This window comes from Nothoprocta perdicaria, unplaced genomic scaffold, assembly GCF_003342845.1.
Source record: "Nothoprocta perdicaria isolate Ctin4 unplaced genomic scaffold, notPer1 scaffold_98, whole genome shotgun sequence".
NCBI classification, from domain to species: Eukaryota; Metazoa; Chordata; class Aves; order Tinamiformes; family Tinamidae; genus Nothoprocta; species Nothoprocta perdicaria.
In genome coordinates, this window is record NW_020456287.1 from 1,826,751 (window position 1) to 1,845,589 (window position 18,839).

Below are 18,839 nucleotides of genomic sequence, written 5' to 3' on the forward strand. Positions count from 1 at the left end.
GCGGCGGCTCCGGGGAGCGCGGGGCTCGGGGCGGCCGCGCTCAGCCGCTCTCCCTCCCCGCGCAGCTGCACTTCGCCCCCGGCGACATGGCCAGCGTGAGGTACGAGCAGGGCTCGGAGCCGGCGGCCGCCTCCAGGTGGGTGAGGACGCGGCCTGCGGCGCCGCGCGGGCCCCGGCCCCGGGCAGCCCGCGGCTCCATTAGCCCCGCGCTGCGCCCGGCACCGCGGCCCCTTCCCTGCCGCGTCCTGCCCTTCGGGAGCGCTGCCCTAGGGAAGGGAGCCCTCAGGGATCCCGGTTACCTCCTGGAGCGGCTCCTGGGGAGCAGAGGGCTCGGCCGCACGGGGCAGCGCATGGCAGCCAGGCTGGCCCTCTGTTAACCTCGGGAATCACCGCCAGGTCCCCTCGTGGCAGCACCTTGCTCCGCAATCCTCAGCCCTTAAATTCCCTGGTCCCTCCCGGAGCAGAATCTTGTGCTGTGTGTGTGGAGCGTGGATGGGAAACGGTCCCTTCGAGGGCATCCTCCTGCGCCTCCCTTCCAGGTGCTGTAGCTCGGGGCAGAGCTTGTTTCAGCCTAGGTCATAGGCAAGGTGCAGGTGTCCAAAATGGGCTCGCTCCGGAGAAAAGCCCCATCCAGAGCTCTCCTCCTGTGAGAGCATGGAGAAAAGCCCTATCCAGAGCTCTCCTCCTGTGAGAGCGCAATAAAAACCATGTGCTTGGGCTTGTGGTCTGGTTTCTTCCCTGGTGAAAGACTGGGCTTCCAAGCGCAAGGCAACCATGACTCTTCATTATGTGTAAAAGTTGCCACCCCTGAGCTGTGCTGAGCAAGTGTCTTGGGTTCTGCCTCACCTTCTGTAGAAGCTCTCTGGTGGGTCCATGCACCAGGCTTGGCTCTTAGTGGGTATTTCTAATATCCCGAATGGCTAATTCTGCTGCTCACAAACCTTCAAGTGACCTGACCTGGTCTCTCTGTGTGTCTGAAGCTGTGCCCTGAGGTTAACGCTTGCTCCATGAGGCCTGGAGAAGTCCATGTTCTTGGACACAAGGGCACGTGGACGTTGTAACTCCAGGGCACATGGCAGGGCTGATGGAGAGCGTTGGGTGCTCAGTGTGTGGGCAATCCTGGCCCCTTCAGCGGGAAGGGAAGGCAGAACTTGCTGCTTGCCCTGGGTGCACGAGTGTGACCTGCAGCAGAAATCCTGTGCTGGCAGAAACATGCGGTTAAATGCGCTTTGAACCGTTCCAGCTTGTGTTAAGTAGGAATTTCAAGGTGAATATTCCTTTAAAAACATTCAGCAGCAGCTGAAGGCCACACATCTCTTACAGCAGGAAAAAAGGGAGGAAATGTGTCTGTAGGCACGGGAGATAGGAAGGGGAAAAACAGCTTAAACACTGAAAACCTCTTGGAAAAGAGGGGAGAACCTTTCATTCTTAGCCTTGTCTGAATGCAGCTGGTGCAATATTAGCATTAATTGCTGGGCCTGTAGGACACAACAAGTCATTAGGCTTTAGCAAAAACAAGGATGTTTCACCCAGCAGAAACATGACCAGTATGTGGGCCTGTTGGGAAGGATGAAGAATACTTGAATCTTCTGAGTTGCTACATTGATGTTTCCAAAACCCTTTAATTTGCCTCAGAACAGCATGCAAGCATCAATATTGAATGTGTGTGTACACAGCTGCTCCTGCACAGATGGCAGTGATGCCAGAGACACACTGTGACTTGCTGTGGCCGTGCTATTATGCAGCATAGTCTTCTTTCTGCAGGAGGGACTGAAACATAAGTTTCTGGCTTTGGATGTTGCTCTTTACCTTCTCTGGATTCATCGTGGGGCCTTCAAAGATATTTTTTTCTCTTCTTCCTCCAGTGACTGAATGAAAACTTGAACTGAAGAGACCTTTTTAAGGCAGTTATGGCAGGCAGCCACAGACAGAAGTGCTGTCCTAGCACTGGCTTGGCTGCTCTGCTCTTCCAGTTTCCGGTCTGATATCCTGCTCTGCACAAAACTACTTCTGTTTGGGGCTCCTTCCTGATGCAAGTGTTCACTTTCCGAGCAAGTACTTTACTAAAATAGCATTATTTTTTTTTGACTTTCTGAAGTAATCTTGCATCTGCACACTGCCCACACGTCTGGAGTGTGGGCTAGGCACTGGAGGCATCAGCAGACTCTTTGATCAACTGTACTTGTTCAGTGAATATTTGATTCCTCCCGAAAATTTCACTTAGATTGTCCAAGTGAAGATGGGGAGGGAAAGAGGAGGCAGCTTCTTAACAAGCCCGGGTCATTGAGCAGTTGAAAGGAATGAGATGATCCAACTAGTTGAGATGCCTTTTGACTGTTGTAAGGTCAGTCCATCATGATACTCGCTTGCCAGTTGTTGGGTAAGTGCGCTGCTTCTCTTTTTCTTATGCTACAGAAAGAAGAAAGATTTGTTTGTTTGTCTATCTGTTTTTTCCCCTGCGTGGAATTATCTCAGTATAAGCCAAGGGCTCCTGTCACGCTGACACACAGGGAAGTTTGTGTTTGTGGGCTGTGCTGAGGCCCAGGCAGCTGCTCGCTCCTTGGTTAGGAATAAGGAACCATCCCTGTTATGAAACAGTGGGGAGTAGCAATGTCTAAAGTTGACATCTGCATTAGCTTGTGCTCTTCCTTTGCCAGCCCTCCAGAAGAGGCCACTGTAAAGATTGATGATGGTCGTGCTGAGGATGATGGTCGGGACAGCTGTTCCAAGTAAGCCAGGTGCCTTGTTTGCCTCGAAAAAAGTATGAGTATAAAGCTAAAATGAAAAAGTAGATAGTTTCCTGTGTAGAGCAGTCCAGCAAATCACTCTCTAGAATAAACTTACCCTAATGCATAATTAAAGCAAGAATGTGGTGCTTGTGAATGAATCTCAAACACTTAAGTGCTGTGCCACATTCACTTGAACTGCTTTAGGATGTTGATTGGTAAAACTGGAGTTGTGTGTGTGGTTTTTTTTTTTAGTGTACATATATAAAGATGCTTCTGTTTAGCTTGTTGACTAGATAGGCTCTCCATCTTGTACAGCTTAGTTCAGTAAGGCCAGTAAGATCCAGCTTCATCACTGACACACCTCTCCTTATTCCTAAACTGCTGAGCAACTCGTGTGCTAAGAATATGCACCAAGCAGAGTTTGATGCTCAAACTGCTCTACGGTAATGTCTCTCAGGGTGCTTGTGAGCCTTCACGGAGAAAGTTAAATCATTATTCCCCTTTAAAGGTAAAAGAGGAAATTTTCTTCATATTCCAAGAGGTGATAGTGGAGCTATTAACAAGTACTGATATATTGCAGAATCAGGAAAAAAAAGTACCAGCTATGTCGTGCCTTAAGCATGTGTGCTTCAATCTTCCTCTTCACTAGTAGCTACTACATAAAACACTTAGAGCTTATACCTTGTAACTCGTTGGTATATTGCAGACTTCAGTACCACAAATTCAGTGACAGGAGAATGGTGTTTTACAGGAGTGTTGTTCTTCTAGGATCTGTGGCTAACAAATATAGTTTCTAGGAAATTTATCAAGTATTGTTTTCAAAGATTGCCTTAACTTCATGAAGTTAACTGAATTATTAAATGCTGTGATGCAGAACTCAAAAGTACTGCAGCAACACTGCTCTTCTAGTATCAGTATTAAATACTGATACTAAAAACCATAGTAAAATGTCATCTGTCCTGACACTTGTTCCTTCTCTTACAGTACCATTAGGAGAAAAATATCTCCGTTTGTGATGTCCTTTGGATTCAGGTAAAAATCATGCATGCCCTGGTATAGGGGGAGGTAGATGTAGCTGTTACTTCTAGCAGAAGATAAACTTGGGGTTACTTGAAAATAGTGACGCCAACCTGCTGCATCTGAAAGTCGCTGAATCTCTTGTCTCTCTCCTTAAAAAGTGACTTCAAAAATGGAAATATAATTGGGAAAGAAAGCTTAAACCTCAGGTATAACTACATTCTCCAGGAAGAACAGAAAATCAGGTGACTAAATGCTACTGGGTAAAAGAACTTAAAAGGCCTCCCCTGAGTTACATGGCAGCTCTTGAAGAGCCAGCTGGTCAGCTCTGTGCTGAAACAAAGTAAGCCTCCTGACACGGCTCCTTGCAAGGGAGGGCCTGACCTTGTGAGTGGGAGAGGAGCAAGCTTCAAAAACACTGATCCTTGTGTGCTTCAGGCCTGCAGCACTGGTAAATATTTGTGGAACCCTTGATTAGTAACTCCAGCTGAGCCTGAGCAGGGAGCAAACAGCTCTGTGTGGACGCTGCAATTCTTGCAGATTGTTTCAAAAAGGCGATTCTGAGTTCAGCTGCTTACACAAACAGACCTGAGGCTTGTATGAGAAACCCCACACTTGTCCCAGTGTAAAATGAACCCAGGCTTGTGCTCCTTAGCTGTGTCAGTAACTGTGTTCTACTTACCAAGTTGATCTGTGTCCTTTTGCAGAGTGTTTGGAGTTGTGCTCATCATTGTGGACATCGCAGTTGTGATAGCAGATCTGGCCCTCAATGGGAGGAGAAGGGATGTTAGAGAGATTCTTGAAGGTGTTTCCTTGGCAATAGCACTCTTCTTCCTCATTGATGTTCATCTGAGAGTGTTTGTTGAAGGGTAAGACCTGGTCAAAGGCTTAAGTCAGCATAGCAAGACCTTAAACTAATCTCAGAACAATAATTTAAGCTTGGGAGTGTCAGAGTGGGTTATTCTGCAGGCCAGCTGCCTGGTCATGGGCAAGGATCTTGTCCTCTGCCTCAGCTATTACTCTCTTGTAATCAGTAATAGGCTTTTGCTACAAGTGAGCACCTGAAAACTGTATCAGCATTGCTATCCCTTGAGCAGGGTGGACTTTTGTCAGTGTAGGTTTTAGTCTGAGTTTCTGGGCTATCTGCAACTACTAGCAAGTACATACAGCCTATCCTGGAGGTTTCTTTGATAGTTATGGGGACATCTGTTTAAAAGTTGTCTTGTTTCAGCTTCAAGAACTACTTCCAGTCCAAGCTGAATATTTTGGATGCATTCATTGTGGTGGGCACTCTGTTAATCAACATGACATACTCCTTCTCTGACCTTGCTGAAGCAGAGCAGATACCAAGGTAAGAGCAGCATGACAGCTGCTAAATGTGCAGTCTCCTGCTGATATCTTCCAGAAGTTTTCCTGGGGCACCTTAAAGCTGGGAGTGATGAATACTGTATCACAAATGAGGGCAGTATTATTTCACAGGACAGGCTAATAGAGAAGAGGGGCTTGGTTTTGGTCTTCTAGTTCTACTCCAGACTGTCTCAATTTCAAAGGCAGGGACAAGCTAAAATGTACTGCTTGGGGTGACGTGAACAGTGATGCCAGCAAATGAGCTACTGTCTCGGGCTTTGGGGAGCACAGCCCCACTGAAGAAAGGAGAGCCTGAAGTGAACTGATGGAGAGAAAGGGTGGAATATAGTTGCAAGGAGAACAGGGGAAGTGGGGAAAAATGAGGGAGAATATCCATCCAGTGGATCTTGAAACAGAGTCACTGGATGATACTGTTTTTCCAAAAGCCCCACAGTTGTGTGTGCTGAAGTTCCAGTCCTCTACTGGGACAGGAGGCTATAAACTCTCTATGGAAATATGATTGAATTTAGTTCATCTGACTCATCTAGCTTGATGAGATGTAGCACTCCTGTGACAGCAGTCCATTCCTGATGGAGGCAAGAACACCTGTCTTGGATTAGTTTATAACTTGTGCTAGGTTTGAGGTAGCAGTAAGACAGACTTGCACCAGCTTGGGAAATAACTTTAGCTATTAATAGCTTAACTGACCACAGGATGTACAGAAAAATGCTTTCCTTAAGTCACCTGGCCTTTAAAGGGGCATTACTTGAAAAATAAGAGCTGGGTGATTGTGTGGGAAGTCATCTAGTTGAGCACTAGCTCTTAAAGGACATAAAACAAACCAGGTGAATTCCACAGATATACAGGGCTGCTTGTTGCAATTGCAGTTCAGTCTAGGGAGAAAGGCTCTGGAGTTGTTATTCCACCCCTCCTTCATCTCCTTGCTTGGCTACTAGTTTCAAGGGAGCTCTCAAGACAATAGCAGGGTGATTCTGGGCTTGGGGGCAGATAGGAGAAATGAAGACTTGACCTTGGTGTCCAGGACAACATTATCCTCTTGATTTCTGCTGTATGTCAGCAGAAAACACACTGCTTTCCCCTGGAAGTAAAGGAATAAATTTTCAACAGCTTCCCCTGTACTTAAAGTTCTGCTAGGTGAATACTTCAGCACTAAGATTCTTACCCAGGTGTATCATGACCTGAAATATGGACACCTGCTGCATACCTCCTTAGGTAACAAATAAATGTTTTTGACTTAGCACCCAAGGATAAGTAAAAGCAGTTTTTTTCCTGTGCAGTTTGGTTCTGTAGAACCACTCACATAAGCATCCTGTCTGCCTCAAAGTTCAGTAGGAGTTCAAAGTTCCTCAAAGCTAAGTCATCTGATCAGATGGCTGAAAGATTAAACATGGGGTTTGTACTGCTCTGGTCTCAGATTTCTAGTTAAGGCTTGATGCACAGCCTGCCCAGCTTTTTCACCTGCTTTTCAGGTGGCTATTTATACTTAAATGTAGATTGAGAACAGGGAACAAAAACTCAGGATTAATAACAGATAATGAGTGCTGGGAGAACTTGTTCCTTGCTCAACAGAAATTCCAGCAAAAGCCTGTTCAGTCAGGTAGCGTGCTGCCTAGTTCTATTGGAGCCCTTCAGTGGATGTGTCCCCAAAACCTTCAACAATAAACCAGTGTGTTCTCCAAGCTTATATTGTCTTTTCTCAAAGATCAGTATGGGACATCTTAGTCTTGTATGTGAAATAAAGCTCTAAGCTCTCTCTGAAACAACTTTTAAATAGCTCTAAAATACCTCTGCACCAAGGCTCACTCTTGCTTTTCCTTCCTCTCCTGCTGATCCTGAATCCCGTGCAGGATGGTCGCCATCCTCCGAGTTCTGCGCATTGTCATTCTCATACGAATATTCCGCCTAGCTTCACAAAAGCAGCAACTCGAAGTGGTGACCAGGAGGATGGTAAGTGGCCTTGGTAACACAGCTAGCCTACTCCTGCTATTTGCACCTTATTTTCTTCCCCAGATGTTCATTAATTAAAACATGAGTGGCAAGACTGCACACAGACAGGCTTGACACTGGTAATGTTGCTTAAGCTGTGTCCCTGCCCTGTGTCATTGACAGGGTGCTGCAGTTCTGTCTCCAGCTCCAGGGTAGTTCAAGTCTTTCTATGTACTTGGGAACAAGCAGTCTTGGTAATGCTGCAGTAACTCTCCTTCCTTCCCCCAGACACTGTCCCCCTCATGGCAGATTCATGCTGCAGCTTCCAGAGCTGGCAGTGTTCCTTCCATTAGAATGAACTTTGCTTCAGAGCACAATTTCTCTGTGGAGCTGCTATTAATTATAGTAACAAAGGCTACTCTCAGTTAGTGTTAAATTTGCTGTAGCAAAATGAGGCTCTACTGTTCATGACTTGACTTCAAAGTCCAGGTGAATGGTGTTGCCTAGAAATAGGCAACACTTGCTGGTCTTTGGCAGTCCTTAACTCTGCTCCTAACTCTGCTCCTTTTTGGCAGGTCTCAGAAAACAAAAGGCGCTACATGAAAGATGGCTTTGATCTGGATCTCACTTACATTACTGGTTTGTAGAACTCTTGTAGGAACAAATGGCACCTTGCAGCCTGGAATATGCCCTTAACTGCAATAATTGCTGTTAATTGAACACAGATGCAGTACAGGAAAGTGTTTTCAGTAGACTAGTGAAATCTAACTGTATATTAAAATCTGGCCTGCCCTTCTTTGGGACTTCAGGATGTGAATTCCTGGCTTTGTCCTTCTCAAAGATTCTCAGCCTTTTGAGAGGGAGGTTTTATATGCCATACATAATGATAAATTTCCCCTGAGGTCTAGGAAACTGAGTTAAGAAGCTGTTGACTGGCCTACTGTGCTACTTTTGCATCTGTGATCCTATGGAGACTGCTAAATAGTAGCTGATCCTTCAGAAAGGCTCCATTCCGTATCAACAGCTGATCCTGCTGTAGCTGTGCTAAATGCACAGCAAACATATCAGAAATGGGCAGGCAGTTCTTACACCTCAGGTAGGAATTGGCAGCTTCGTTATGCTGTTTTCTGAACTGTGTGTCTTCTCCACAGATCGTATTATTGCAATGTCGTTTCCATCTTCGGGGAAGCAGTCCTTCTATAGGAACCCAATAAAGGTAAGAAGCTCCTCTCTTTTGGCAAGTTCAGTGTTTCTGAATGCACCTTCACTCCCAGATTTTCAGCAACTTGTGTGTGGGTTAGACTGTCAAGTTCTAGCCCTGCTGGTTGGAGTGATCAAATGGTGGTCTCTGACTTGTTGTGCTACTCGTGCAGAATATGGGCATATTTTGTGCTCTGATCTTCCTTTTGGGGGGGCACGGAGAAGTAAAAACTTCAGAATCAAATCTATTCTGTCCCAGAACAGAAAGTGCTGACTACTCGTACTATCTAATCCTCTAAATTACATGTGAGGCCAGCACTCCTGGCTTTTGGGGAGCAGCGCTGTCTCATATCAAGCATAAATGAGGAGGGAAAGGAGAATAGTCACAGCAGTGCTTTCAAAAGGGACAAGAAGCTGAGCAGCTGGCCTATAAAAGCCTGTTGCCTATGTGCTGTTTGCTTATGTCGTTGCTGATTACAGCAGGAAAAAGTGTGAGGGGGCAGTAAAAATAAAGAATAAAGCACTAACTACTCTGAACTTGGAATCAGTATCTCGTTAACTTTCCAGGAAGTTGCAAGATTTTTGGACACCAAACACAAAGACCACTACAAAGTCTACAACCTCTGCAGTGAGTATGTTTATTAGTCTTTCAGTAGAGCATATACAGTTAGCAGCTAAATGGAAAGCCTCTCAAATGTGGTGCAGGCAGTGAGATCTCCAAGAATTTCCAGTCCAAAGTATGTAACTACCAGTGCCTTCTGCCTTCTAGGGGGCTATTGATGTTGAGCATCTAGCGGTCATACAAGCACGACAACCTCAGTGCCTTGCATTTCAGACCCTCTTGCCCATGCTGAACAGTTGTTTCCATCTTCTGCGACACTGTACAGTAGATAGACTAAGAGCTAGAGCTAAAACTTGTGGGAGTTTTAATGGAGAGAATGGGGTAAGAAGAGTTGAGACCTGTGTGACTTTTTGTTTATTTTTTTCCCTCCCAGAGGTGGCTGAAATAATGAGAAAGGCCACAAAATAGCTGTTCTATAGCCTATTCACAGCTAAGTAGTAGAGCACTGGAGTTGGAACCTGGCAAATTATGACAAAAAAAAATGACATTGAAACCCTTAAGAGGCAAAACTGGCCTTTTTGTCAGCAGAGAAGATAGAGGAAGGGTCATGGAGGAAGATCAAAATAGCTCCTCACAGCCTGCTTGTAGGTGACTGATGCTGGCGTTGATCCTGACTCTGCTTCGGAGCCCCAGCTCTCAGATCCCTCAGTAGCCTCTATGGGGAGGAATGGCTGCTTTTGTCTGTAGATGAGCTCTGACTTCCTAATGAAAGGAGAGTGATGGTGTGGGGAAATTCCAGTGGTCTTCCAGTCAAGCTTGCTCATATATTTTTCTCCTTGGATCTATCACCACTGTACTTGAACACTCAAATATATGCACATACCAGCAGTCAGAGGTCTAAAGGTACTTCTGTTGCAAACATATTCCTTTTCCTGATGTAACCCTGGATTTTTTTTTCCCTAAGGTGAAAAAGGCTATGACCCCAAGTACTTCCATTACAGAGTGGAGAGGATCTTTATTGATGATCACAACGTCCCAGCACTAGAGTGAGTATTGTCAAAAACAAACAAACAAAAAAAACAACAAATGGAGCAGTGGTTCTATATGGGATCTCAACCACACTGATGTCTCGTGTTCAGGGACATGCTGAAGTTCACTGCCAGTGTCCGGGAGTGGATGAGCCACGATGAAAAGAACATTGTAGCCATTCACTGCAAAGGAGGCAAAGGTAGGACCTGTCTTCTGTGCCTGTCACAAATCACTGAAACCAAAGCGGTGCCAGCAGAGCTTCGAGCCAGTGTGACTAGCACTTGTCCAGCTACACTAAACCCATCTCATGCTAACACTGCAAATAGCATCAGTATACAACTGCTGCTCAGTGTTGTGCACCTCCATTTCTAAGTGATCCAAATTAGTTCTTAAACTGGTCTCTAAAATGGTTTACAGTGACTTCCAGCCATCCTGTCCCAGCTGATTGAGGCTGGGGACAGAGAGGCACCGAAGCTGCCTCTTCCAGAAGTGTTGAACTGCTGCAGCTTCCTGGCAGCCTGCAACCTGTACTGAGTATCCTAAAGGATAATGTAGCTAGAGCTGCTGGGTTTTTGGATGGCAATATCCTGGCTACTGATGAATCTTACATACACAAGGCCTTATGATAAGGGGAGCAGAAGATGCTCCTCAGGACACAGGTAGTGAAGGCAGGTGAGGTGACCTGCGAGTGCTTTCTGCAGTCTGGAGTAGTGCAGCAGCTTTTGAAATGTGTGCAAATAAACCAAATTATCCTGCATGCATCTGGCCCATCTTCAACCACCTGCTTTTACCACTCCAGGTACTTGGATTAAAGCAGGAGGGTACTTAGGGATGAAGTCTTCTGTGTGCTGATGTGAAACATCTTTGCAGTAGCAGCCTTGCATGATTGCTGCCTTGGCAAGGTTGGAAAGCAGTTGAGGCAGAAAAGTACTTCAGCTTGCAGAGATGGCAGTACCAGTCTACAGTTTATCTAATGTGGGATACTGCACTCTGTTTTCTGCCCCGGATCCGGGTCAGCTTCCTAAATATATGATAATTACGGAGTTGTGGATCCTGCTTTCAAGGAGCAACTGTTTCTTGCCATAGGCAACTGCTAACTTTTATCTTAAAACCATTTCTGAGAAGAATAAGTTTACTTTTTTACCCAGTGCCACTAATTCCATTCTCTTCCATCGTGCTGTTTAAATTCATTTTTGTAAAACATCATAAATACATTTGGAAATTGCTGTAGTTTAATGTCTCACTCCTGTTCCAGGCAGGACTGGAACAATGGTCTGTACCTGGCTCATAGACAGTGACCAGTTTGAGAGTGCAAAGGTAAAGAAGGATGTTTCTCTTCCATCTCTTTTGGTCTTCCAAGTGCTCCTTTGGCATTTAATTGGTGGATTGCACTATTGTTCTGCAGAAAGCCTCTGTTGAAAAGGTGATATTGTAAATAGTCCCTGGGGAAAAAAGCTTTCTGAGAACTCAGCTACTCTGTTAACTGCATTCTGACAAAGGCTCTTTCTGGTGAGAGGTTTGGGAGGGTAGAGCCTGATAGGATATGAGCTTTGAAGCCTTTCAAAGGGTGAGGCATAATAGAACTTGGGTTCTGACGGGTTTAAAATGAAAACTTGCTCTAGGTGGCTTTTGAGCATGCTTAGCTTAGCTAAAGCTAGTATCTTTTTTCTTTTAAGCAGCCCTGTGTAGTTCTTGCTTCCTTGCTGTCCCTGCCCCCAGGTAGTGAGAGGCATCAGGACTTGCTGGTGGCCGCACTTTGACTGGCAGCATTTGCAGGAAGCCCTTCTGGGCAAAGGGAGAAGGTTTGGGAAGCACTTGGCTGGGTTCGTGCTGATCTAGCAGACCTGGGACACTGAACTGGAGCCTTGGGTTGCTGAAGGGCCAGGTCACCTCGGGCTGTTCAAAGGGGCATGTCTGCCAGTTTGGCCTCTTCCTTTTTGCTGGGTTTAGTCTGCAGAGATGCAGACCAGTAGCCTCTTTTGGGCTAGGCTAGAAGTACCGAGCAGTTGGTGTAGAAGCATCTGTAAGTTCAGGCCCTTTGAAGGCAGGAAATCCTTGTCTGCCTCCTAGGTAAAGGACTGCCTAATGTGTCTGTCTTTAACTTGTAGTTCCTGTTCTAATTAAACTCTGTTAAGATACTAAGACAAGTATTGTCTACCTCTCACTTGCATGTTTGGCTTAAACTGTTATTAGACTTGAATTAAACTATGCTGTTGTCTGCTATGTGGGAAGGAGAATGATGGGAGAATCTTAACAAATGCAATTTCTCCATGTAGGAGAGTTTGGACTACTTTGGGGAGAGAAGAACTGATAGAAGTACCAGTACCAAATTCCAAGGAGTTGAGACTCCCTCCCAGGTAAGCCTGGCTAGGCCCAGTAGCAGTGGCCAAACCATCTCAGAGCTTTTAAGCCCTTTTCTTGACAGCCTTTGAGTTGTAGCTTCCTCCTGTGTTCCAAGCTTCCAAACTTACTGTGCTGAGGGTTTCTTTGCAGCAAATAGGGTACAGCCCTGCCAGCTGAGAGTCCATCTCCCTCACCCTTGCTCACACACACGTGTTACACTTCAGCTTGCTACTTCACTAGCTCTTCCTGTTGATACCCAAGCTGGCCCTGTAAGTCCACTGGGCTGCTCAGTGACTTGCTGCAGCCTCCAGCTGACCTGGGAAGGGCTCTGGTACCGCAGCAGCTGGGTGGAAATGTGCGTCTTGCACAGGCAGAGTCCACAGAGGGTCAAGAAATGTGCCTGAGATTGCCCAGGAGCCGCGTTTGGGGCCCATGCTCATCTTAACTTATCTCTATATATCACATGACTTGTTATGTTGAGGCAAAGCTGATGGCTGAGGCCTTCCAGTGCTGGTGTGAAACAGCATGGAGTGCAACCATCATCTATCAGTATCTAATTGTTTAAAACGAGAACATCTCTTTAAGTAGCTCTTTAAGGAGTGAAATGCTTAAACATACAGAAAAAGCTTCTGTCTTTCTGCTAGACTCAACTACAGATTTCCTCTGAAATTCCAGTTATGCTGTTTAAAACTTAGTTCAACCTTTCTAGACCCCTGACAAAGGGTTCCTTGAACTGGGGAGTGGGAAGAGACTAACCAAGTGCTTTGCACTTGGTACTAGACTTAAATGAGCTACAAACTTGGAGTTCTCTTAAATTCTGCTTTTGACTGGCTGTTTTGACAAGCTGTACATAATGTGTCTGGGTGTTTTGCATTACAGAGTAGGTATGTTGGATATTATGAGATTCTGAAAAACAAGTATAACTTGAAACTCCCACCAGAGAGACAACTCAAAATAAAAAACCTCAAAATCTACTCTGTACATGGTAAGAACTCTTGAATTTGGGCATTCCTTTATCTGGTAATAGCTTCCTCATAAAGGCAGCTGAACTCCCCACTGTCTCTCATCCTAAGACCATGATAGGTACATAAATGTGTTAAGATTTGAGAATTCAAATAGCTGAAATGTTGAAATGCAGTGAGAAGCACCCTGGAATGTAATTTTACCCCACCTTTTGTGTTCTGTCTCTTTCTGGGTGTCTGGGTCAAATGGTGGCTCACATCAAACCTGGACTGCTTTGGGAGGGGAATCATTATGCCCTTACGTTCCTCAGCTTGATTATATTCTTATAGTGCCTTTGGAGCTTTAATCCTGGCAAAAGGCTGAGCACAGACTCTAGCACTCCCCGTTCCTGGGAGGAGGTCCTAAACCACTGTCCTTGTCCACGGGAGCTAGAGCTGGAGCCTGTAGGCCACTCCTAGCAGGGTTTGCTGCTCTGTCAAAGCAGAGCTTTCCACCATTGAAATTTGAGCTGCTTCCAGCATCTGAGTCCTCTAAAATCTGTTGCAAGGCCTTTTGGAAACCCACGCTCAAGTGGGGCTGCACTTGGCTTTCATTGCTGTATGCACTCCGGTATAATGCGTTTTTTTTTCTCCTTAGGACTTGGGAAAGGCAACGGAAGTGATATGAAAGTGCAGATAATAGTGAGAAAGCAAGTTGTGCTGGAGTGTGTCTGTGCTGCTCAGGTCAACTGCAAGGTAAGACTGCTACGAGCTCAGGTTAGCTGAGGCAACATACAGGACCACAGTGCCACAGAAGCTGATTCATAAAAATACTGCACATGAGACTTAAATAGACACTGTAAATTCTCTTGAAGGTAAAATATCTCAACTTTGCAAACTTAAACTTTACAAACTCATAGGAAAAAACAGAGGAAAGATGGTTAAAGACTTCAAATTGCCATAGAAGTGTTACACTTAAGCACAAGTAACAGCTTACTCGGATGCAACGGCCTTGAATTGTTGGCTACTGCTACAGCACTGCAGTCATATTCATTTACAATGAATGAGTAGCTTATTATTGTCATGAACTGTTTTCTTGTCTCCCTGTGGTAGACTCTAATGAAAATGCTGCTCTGTTCTCTTACCCAGCTCTTCTTTGATTCTGAGAACAACTCTGTAGTCATCGGCGTGGAAGACAGCCCTGTTATAAGCGGCGACGTGAAAGTCCGATTCGAGTCACGGGTGAGTGGAAGAGCGTGAGGAGAAGCCTGGGTAGGAGCAGCCTGGCGAGCTGTGGCCGCCTCCTGGCTGGCCCTGCAGCCCCACTGCCTGCTGCTCCGTGGGGCAGCCCCACTGCTGCCCCGTCCCATGTGCAGGGGGTGGTGAAGCAGCAAGTGCTGCTCTCGCCCTGTGCAGATGAGGAAGGAGCCTGGCTGTTCACCCAGGCACTGCTGAGTTGGGTTATCTTAGTTACCCTGCTGCATGTAATGAGCCTCTAGCAGCCTCACATGAAATTAGGCTGGCCTAGCCTCGAAACTCCAGGGAGAGTCACTGTGGTGCCATGCTGGGCTGCTCCAGTGGGCCAGCTCTGGCTGCAGCTGGAGCTTCCTAAAGCCACATAATGGGAGCAGGTGAGACTTCTTTGTGAAAATGAATCTGATGAGGTTCCTAAACAAGGTCTTTTCTGTCTAGGCTCTCCCAAAAGGCTACGATGACTGCCCATTCTTTTTCTGGTTCAACACTTCCTTTATTGAGAATAATAGGTAAGTGATCAGTGATTACTTTCAAATCCTCACCCTTAGTATTGGAACAAGGCTGACTTGCTAGACTAGTGCTCAGAGCTAAGACAGGCCTCAAGCCGGTTGTCTGGTGTGGTTTGATTCTTCTGTTTAACTTGTAAACAGATACTTGGCACATACGTGCAGTGCCAAATTAAGTTCTTTTGAAACATGAGAGATCTCTATCTTAATCCGGTTAATTTATTGGACTTTTCCCTAGCTCTTTCTTTTGACTTTTAACGTAATTAGCAATACTTGGATACTGCTAACCCCTCAGATAATAGGTTTCTACCGTGTCACTGCCTGAGCAGCTGAAACTCAAATTCAGCAGCTTAACAGGAGGGAAAAAAGACTATTTGATGCTGGTGCTTCCTATCCCAAGGAGGGGCTCTTTAGGCTGCTGCTTCTCATGCTCTTGGTAAGGAAAACTAGAAATCACTAGAAAGTGATTTTTCTTTTTTTTTCTTGTTGAGATTGAAATTCCTGATGGAATTTCAACTGGCAAACACTTGTCCTATTGGTCTTGCTGGTAGGGAGATGTAGAAATGCAGAAACTGGAGCTCTCTCCTTTTTACCAGGTCAGTCCTTTGTACCGGGATCTGATAACTTGTATGAGGGAACAGGGAAATGATTCACTTCCCATCTTGACCCCTGAGAGGGCTGGTGGTGAGCCGGTGTCCCTAACTGCGGGCTCCGTGCTGAGGCGGGGATGCAGCCTGCAGGGCAGGGGCCGAGTCCAGGCAGGCTGACGGAGCGCAGGGCTGCGAGGCCGCAGGCTGGGCGCAGTGCAGGGGCAGCCCGGCCGGCCTCCAGTGCGGCCACCGCAGGCCAGTGGTTGCAGTGAAGTCATCCCTATGGACAAATCCAGAAAGTGCTGGCAGTGGGGAGTATGACCGAGTCTGAATACTGAATCGCACGCAAAGTGGCCTTCCCTGTGTTTGCTGTGAGAGGCATTTAGCTGAAAAGACACTTTAGCTCAGTAAGAGTCTTGCAGATGTGTTGGGGCTCTGGAAGGAACAGAATGGGGCATGAGGGGCAAGGGGGGAGTCAGATTCCTTGTGACAGAATAAGGGCAGTGGGTATAAGTTGCAACACAGGCAGCCCCATCTCCGCGTGGGGAAGAACTTCTTCCCTGTGAGGGTGCCAGAGCCCTGGAACAGGCTGCCCACAGATGTTGTGGAGTCTCCTTCTCTGGAGATCTCCCAAACCCGCCTGGATGCCGCCCTGTGCCCCGTGCTCTGGGTGTCCCTGCTGGAGCAGGGGGTTGGACTAGATGGTCTCTAGAGGTCCCTTCCAACCTCAACCATCCTGTGATTCTGTGTTTCTTGGAGTAGTTAGGCAAGGAGTCCCCTGCAGCTGTGGCTAGTGGTTGTCTGGGTTATCGATCTAGGGCTGTAGTTGATGCTTCAGAGCTTAACGTGAAGTTTCCCTTGGTTTATTTAAAGACCAAGACTATCTCAGACTGCAAAACACGTTATTGAATCTTGTGTTTCAGACTCTACCTTCCCAGAAATGAGCTGGACAACCCTCACAAGTCTAAAACATGGAAAATCTACAGCGAGAAGTTTGCTGTGGAGGTGAATTTCACAGAACCTTAAGGGAAGGCTGCAAGAAGGGAAGCACTTAAACTTATCTTCATTCCTGAAGACTGTCTTGCATTTTCAGTATGAATCGAAGCAGTTGTATTCCAGTGTACTTAATATATTTCTGTGTAGATACTCTTTCACAAATAAACTATGACATGAAGCTCTGTTGTGCAGAGGGGCAGCGTCCTGGACTACTTAGTTCTGCTGCAGTGTTAATGAGCTGTTAGAGCTCTTGTATGCAGGTAACGGAGAGCTGCTGGTTCCTTTATTAATCTGACATGTCTGCCTGTAAGGAAGAAGCCTCTCCCACCCTCTGACCATGGGTGGAGAATGGTCTGCACGACACACCAGGAAGAGTCTCAGACGCCTTCCCTCTGCAGGAGGGTTTTTCACAGGTCAGTAGAAGGATGGGAAGGAGAAATAGCATCTAGCACAGGCCGGCTCCCTCTTCTTGTGTGCCTTGGAGCCTCCTGGTAGTGATTCATGCCCTACCTGGGGTAGTACCTGGTGGTAGGTGGCCTGGGAGCTGTGGGGCAGCAGGCTGGGGCAGCAGGGGCTGCCTCCCAGTGCAGGCTGGCAGTTCTCCCCTCGCCCAGCCTCAGTGCTGAGCCCTGCAGGGCTGCTGTAGCAAGCCTGAGCGAGCGCTGAGCTGGGCCTTGCCCGGGTCCCAGGCCGTGGGGTGGCTGAGCTCTCTGGCCCACACTGTAAATACTTGCTGTGAAGGACTTGGCTAGGCTTAAGCCTGGCTGCTGCTGTCCCCCCTCGCCTAGGTTTTGGGGCTAGGGTGTTAAAACTGTATCCCACTATGTGAGTAGGTGTGATAGAAGCCCTCGGCTGTGGAAGTTGGCTTTACAGGACCAGAATTGCCTTAAATGTTCCACAGTTTTGCATGTGGGACAGTGAGTCTGGGTCACTTCTTGGGCACCTAAATGGAAGAGACTTATGGAGATCCAGGCCCGGCTCATTGTGGCTTTCAGCCCTGCCCTGTAATCGCTGTTCACAGCGCTTAATGGCCTTATCCCTCTTTCCTGGCTGGAGTTTCATGCTACAGCTTCTGGCTGTAGTTGCATCTTGCTGCTTCTGTGTCCGAGAAGAGTCTGGCTCTACCTTCTCCTACTGGGTGACTGGAGGAGGTGGTAAGATCCCCTGCCTTTGCCCCGTCTCGGGGAAGGGGACAAACCCTGTTCTTGCTGCCGTCCATCCTGGCCGCTTTGCTTGTCCTGCTGCAGTAGGTCAAGGCCTTCCTGCTTGTGGCTCCCTTCTGCCAAGCTCTTTCTTGCAGGAACTCCCTCAGAGCAGTCACTGCAGCACAGCCCCGGCTGTCACTGCTGACCACGGAGCTACCCCCTGCTGCCCCTCAAGGCCAAGAGGTGATGGGGAAGCTGCTGCCAAAGGAAAGGGAGAATTAATCCGTTTGTGCAGGAGAAGGAAGCTGTGGCCACTAGAGGGCAAGGGAGCAGGAGGAAGGAGCCGCTCCTGCCTGTGCAGGCCCGGGCTTGGGACACTGTTTGACTGCAGTGGGCAGAGGCTCGTGACCAGGGTCCCTTGGGGGAGAGGCTGGTGACAAGGGTCCCTCTGGCTTGGGGCTGGGGCTGCCCTGAGCCCAGCTGCCCTCCTGCTCACTTGGGGGGCACCTGCAGCCTCGGAGGCAAGGGTGGCTCTGAGGGGCTGCTAAGGCTCAAGCCCTGCTCTTCCTTCTCCTGCAATTCAGGAGACCTGGCTTCAGACTGCGGCCACTGCATGAGCCGTAAGGAGCAACAGACACCTGCCAGGAGCAGCCCTTTTCACCAGCACCAAAGGCCTTGGGGGTAGGAGATGGGAACCACGTCTTGGCTTCTCCCTCCCGTGGTGGCTTTGCTGCTGCTGACCTGTTTCAAAGCGGTGGAGAAAGCTGTGGCTGCAGCCTCATCGGAGAACTTGCCGTGAGTCCTTTCATTCCTCACTCATAAAGGGAGTGAAGAACTTCACTCTTTTTAGAGTAGAATTCAGATGACCTGACAAAGGCTTCACCTAGGTAGAGTGCCTGGTGTTCTTCTAGCAAGCAACTTGTTCTTACAACTGATGTTTGATCAACATGATACCTAGTTAAGACCTAATACTAGTACTAGAAACAGGTCTAACAAAGCTACGCTACAGGATGTCACAGCACCTTGTGTGCCCTTGTCCTGCTCGTTCCCGAGAGCTTCAGGGATTCAGTGACTGCTCTGGGAAGTTCCTTGGAGTCCAGAAGGATGGTGATTCAGGCTTTAACTAAACTACCTGTCTTTGTTTTTTTCAGCCACACAAAGTGTGTCAGGCTCCATTTGTAAACAGCAAGCAGGGACTTGGTTAGTTAAATCAAACTTTATTCCTGTGAGTTC

At 47.3% G+C, this 18,839-nt stretch overlaps 1 protein-coding gene across 3 annotated transcripts; it reads left to right on the top strand.

Annotated features, from left to right (window-relative positions):
- The first annotated feature begins 81 nt into the window (after positions 1-81).
- On the top strand, positions 82-16,652 carry LOC112959322 (phosphatidylinositol 3,4,5-trisphosphate 3-phosphatase TPTE2-like). 3 transcript variants are annotated; one of them, XM_026053321.1, is made up of 18 exons: positions 82-136; positions 2,658-2,729; positions 3,714-3,761; positions 4,454-4,615; positions 4,978-5,097; positions 6,962-7,061; positions 7,616-7,679; positions 8,192-8,256; positions 8,808-8,868; positions 9,767-9,848; positions 9,942-10,030; positions 11,087-11,148; positions 12,108-12,188; positions 13,054-13,159; positions 13,774-13,871; positions 14,265-14,357; positions 14,808-14,878; positions 16,389-16,652. In XM_026053321.1, the coding sequence occupies exons 1-18, from the start codon at positions 87-89 to the stop codon at positions 16,489-16,491; spliced, it is 1,527 nt and encodes a 508-aa protein (XP_025909106.1). In that variant the 5' UTR covers positions 82-86; the 3' UTR covers positions 16,492-16,652. The 3 variants fall into 3 exon arrangements, with proteins under 3 accessions (XP_025909106.1, XP_025909109.1, XP_025909108.1); XM_026053323.1 differs by lacking the exon at positions 82-136 and adding an exon at positions 2,285-2,344; XM_026053324.1 differs by lacking the exon at positions 4,454-4,615.
- The last annotated feature ends 2,187 nt before the right edge of the window (positions 16,653-18,839 follow it).

Excerpts from the sequence above, each read along its gene's own strand:
- LOC112959322 (XM_026053321.1), top strand. The coding sequence starts at position 87 with ATGGCCAGCGTGAGGTACGAGCAGGGCTCGGAGCCGGCGGCCGCCTCC. Across the intron at positions 4,616-4,977 it reads CTGAGAGTGTTTGTTGAAGG|CTTCAAGAACTACTTCCAGT; the intron begins GTAAGACCTGGT and ends GTCTTGTTTCAG. Across the intron at positions 11,149-12,107 it reads ACCAGTTTGAGAGTGCAAAG|GAGAGTTTGGACTACTTTGG; the intron begins GTAAAGAAGGAT and ends TTCTCCATGTAG.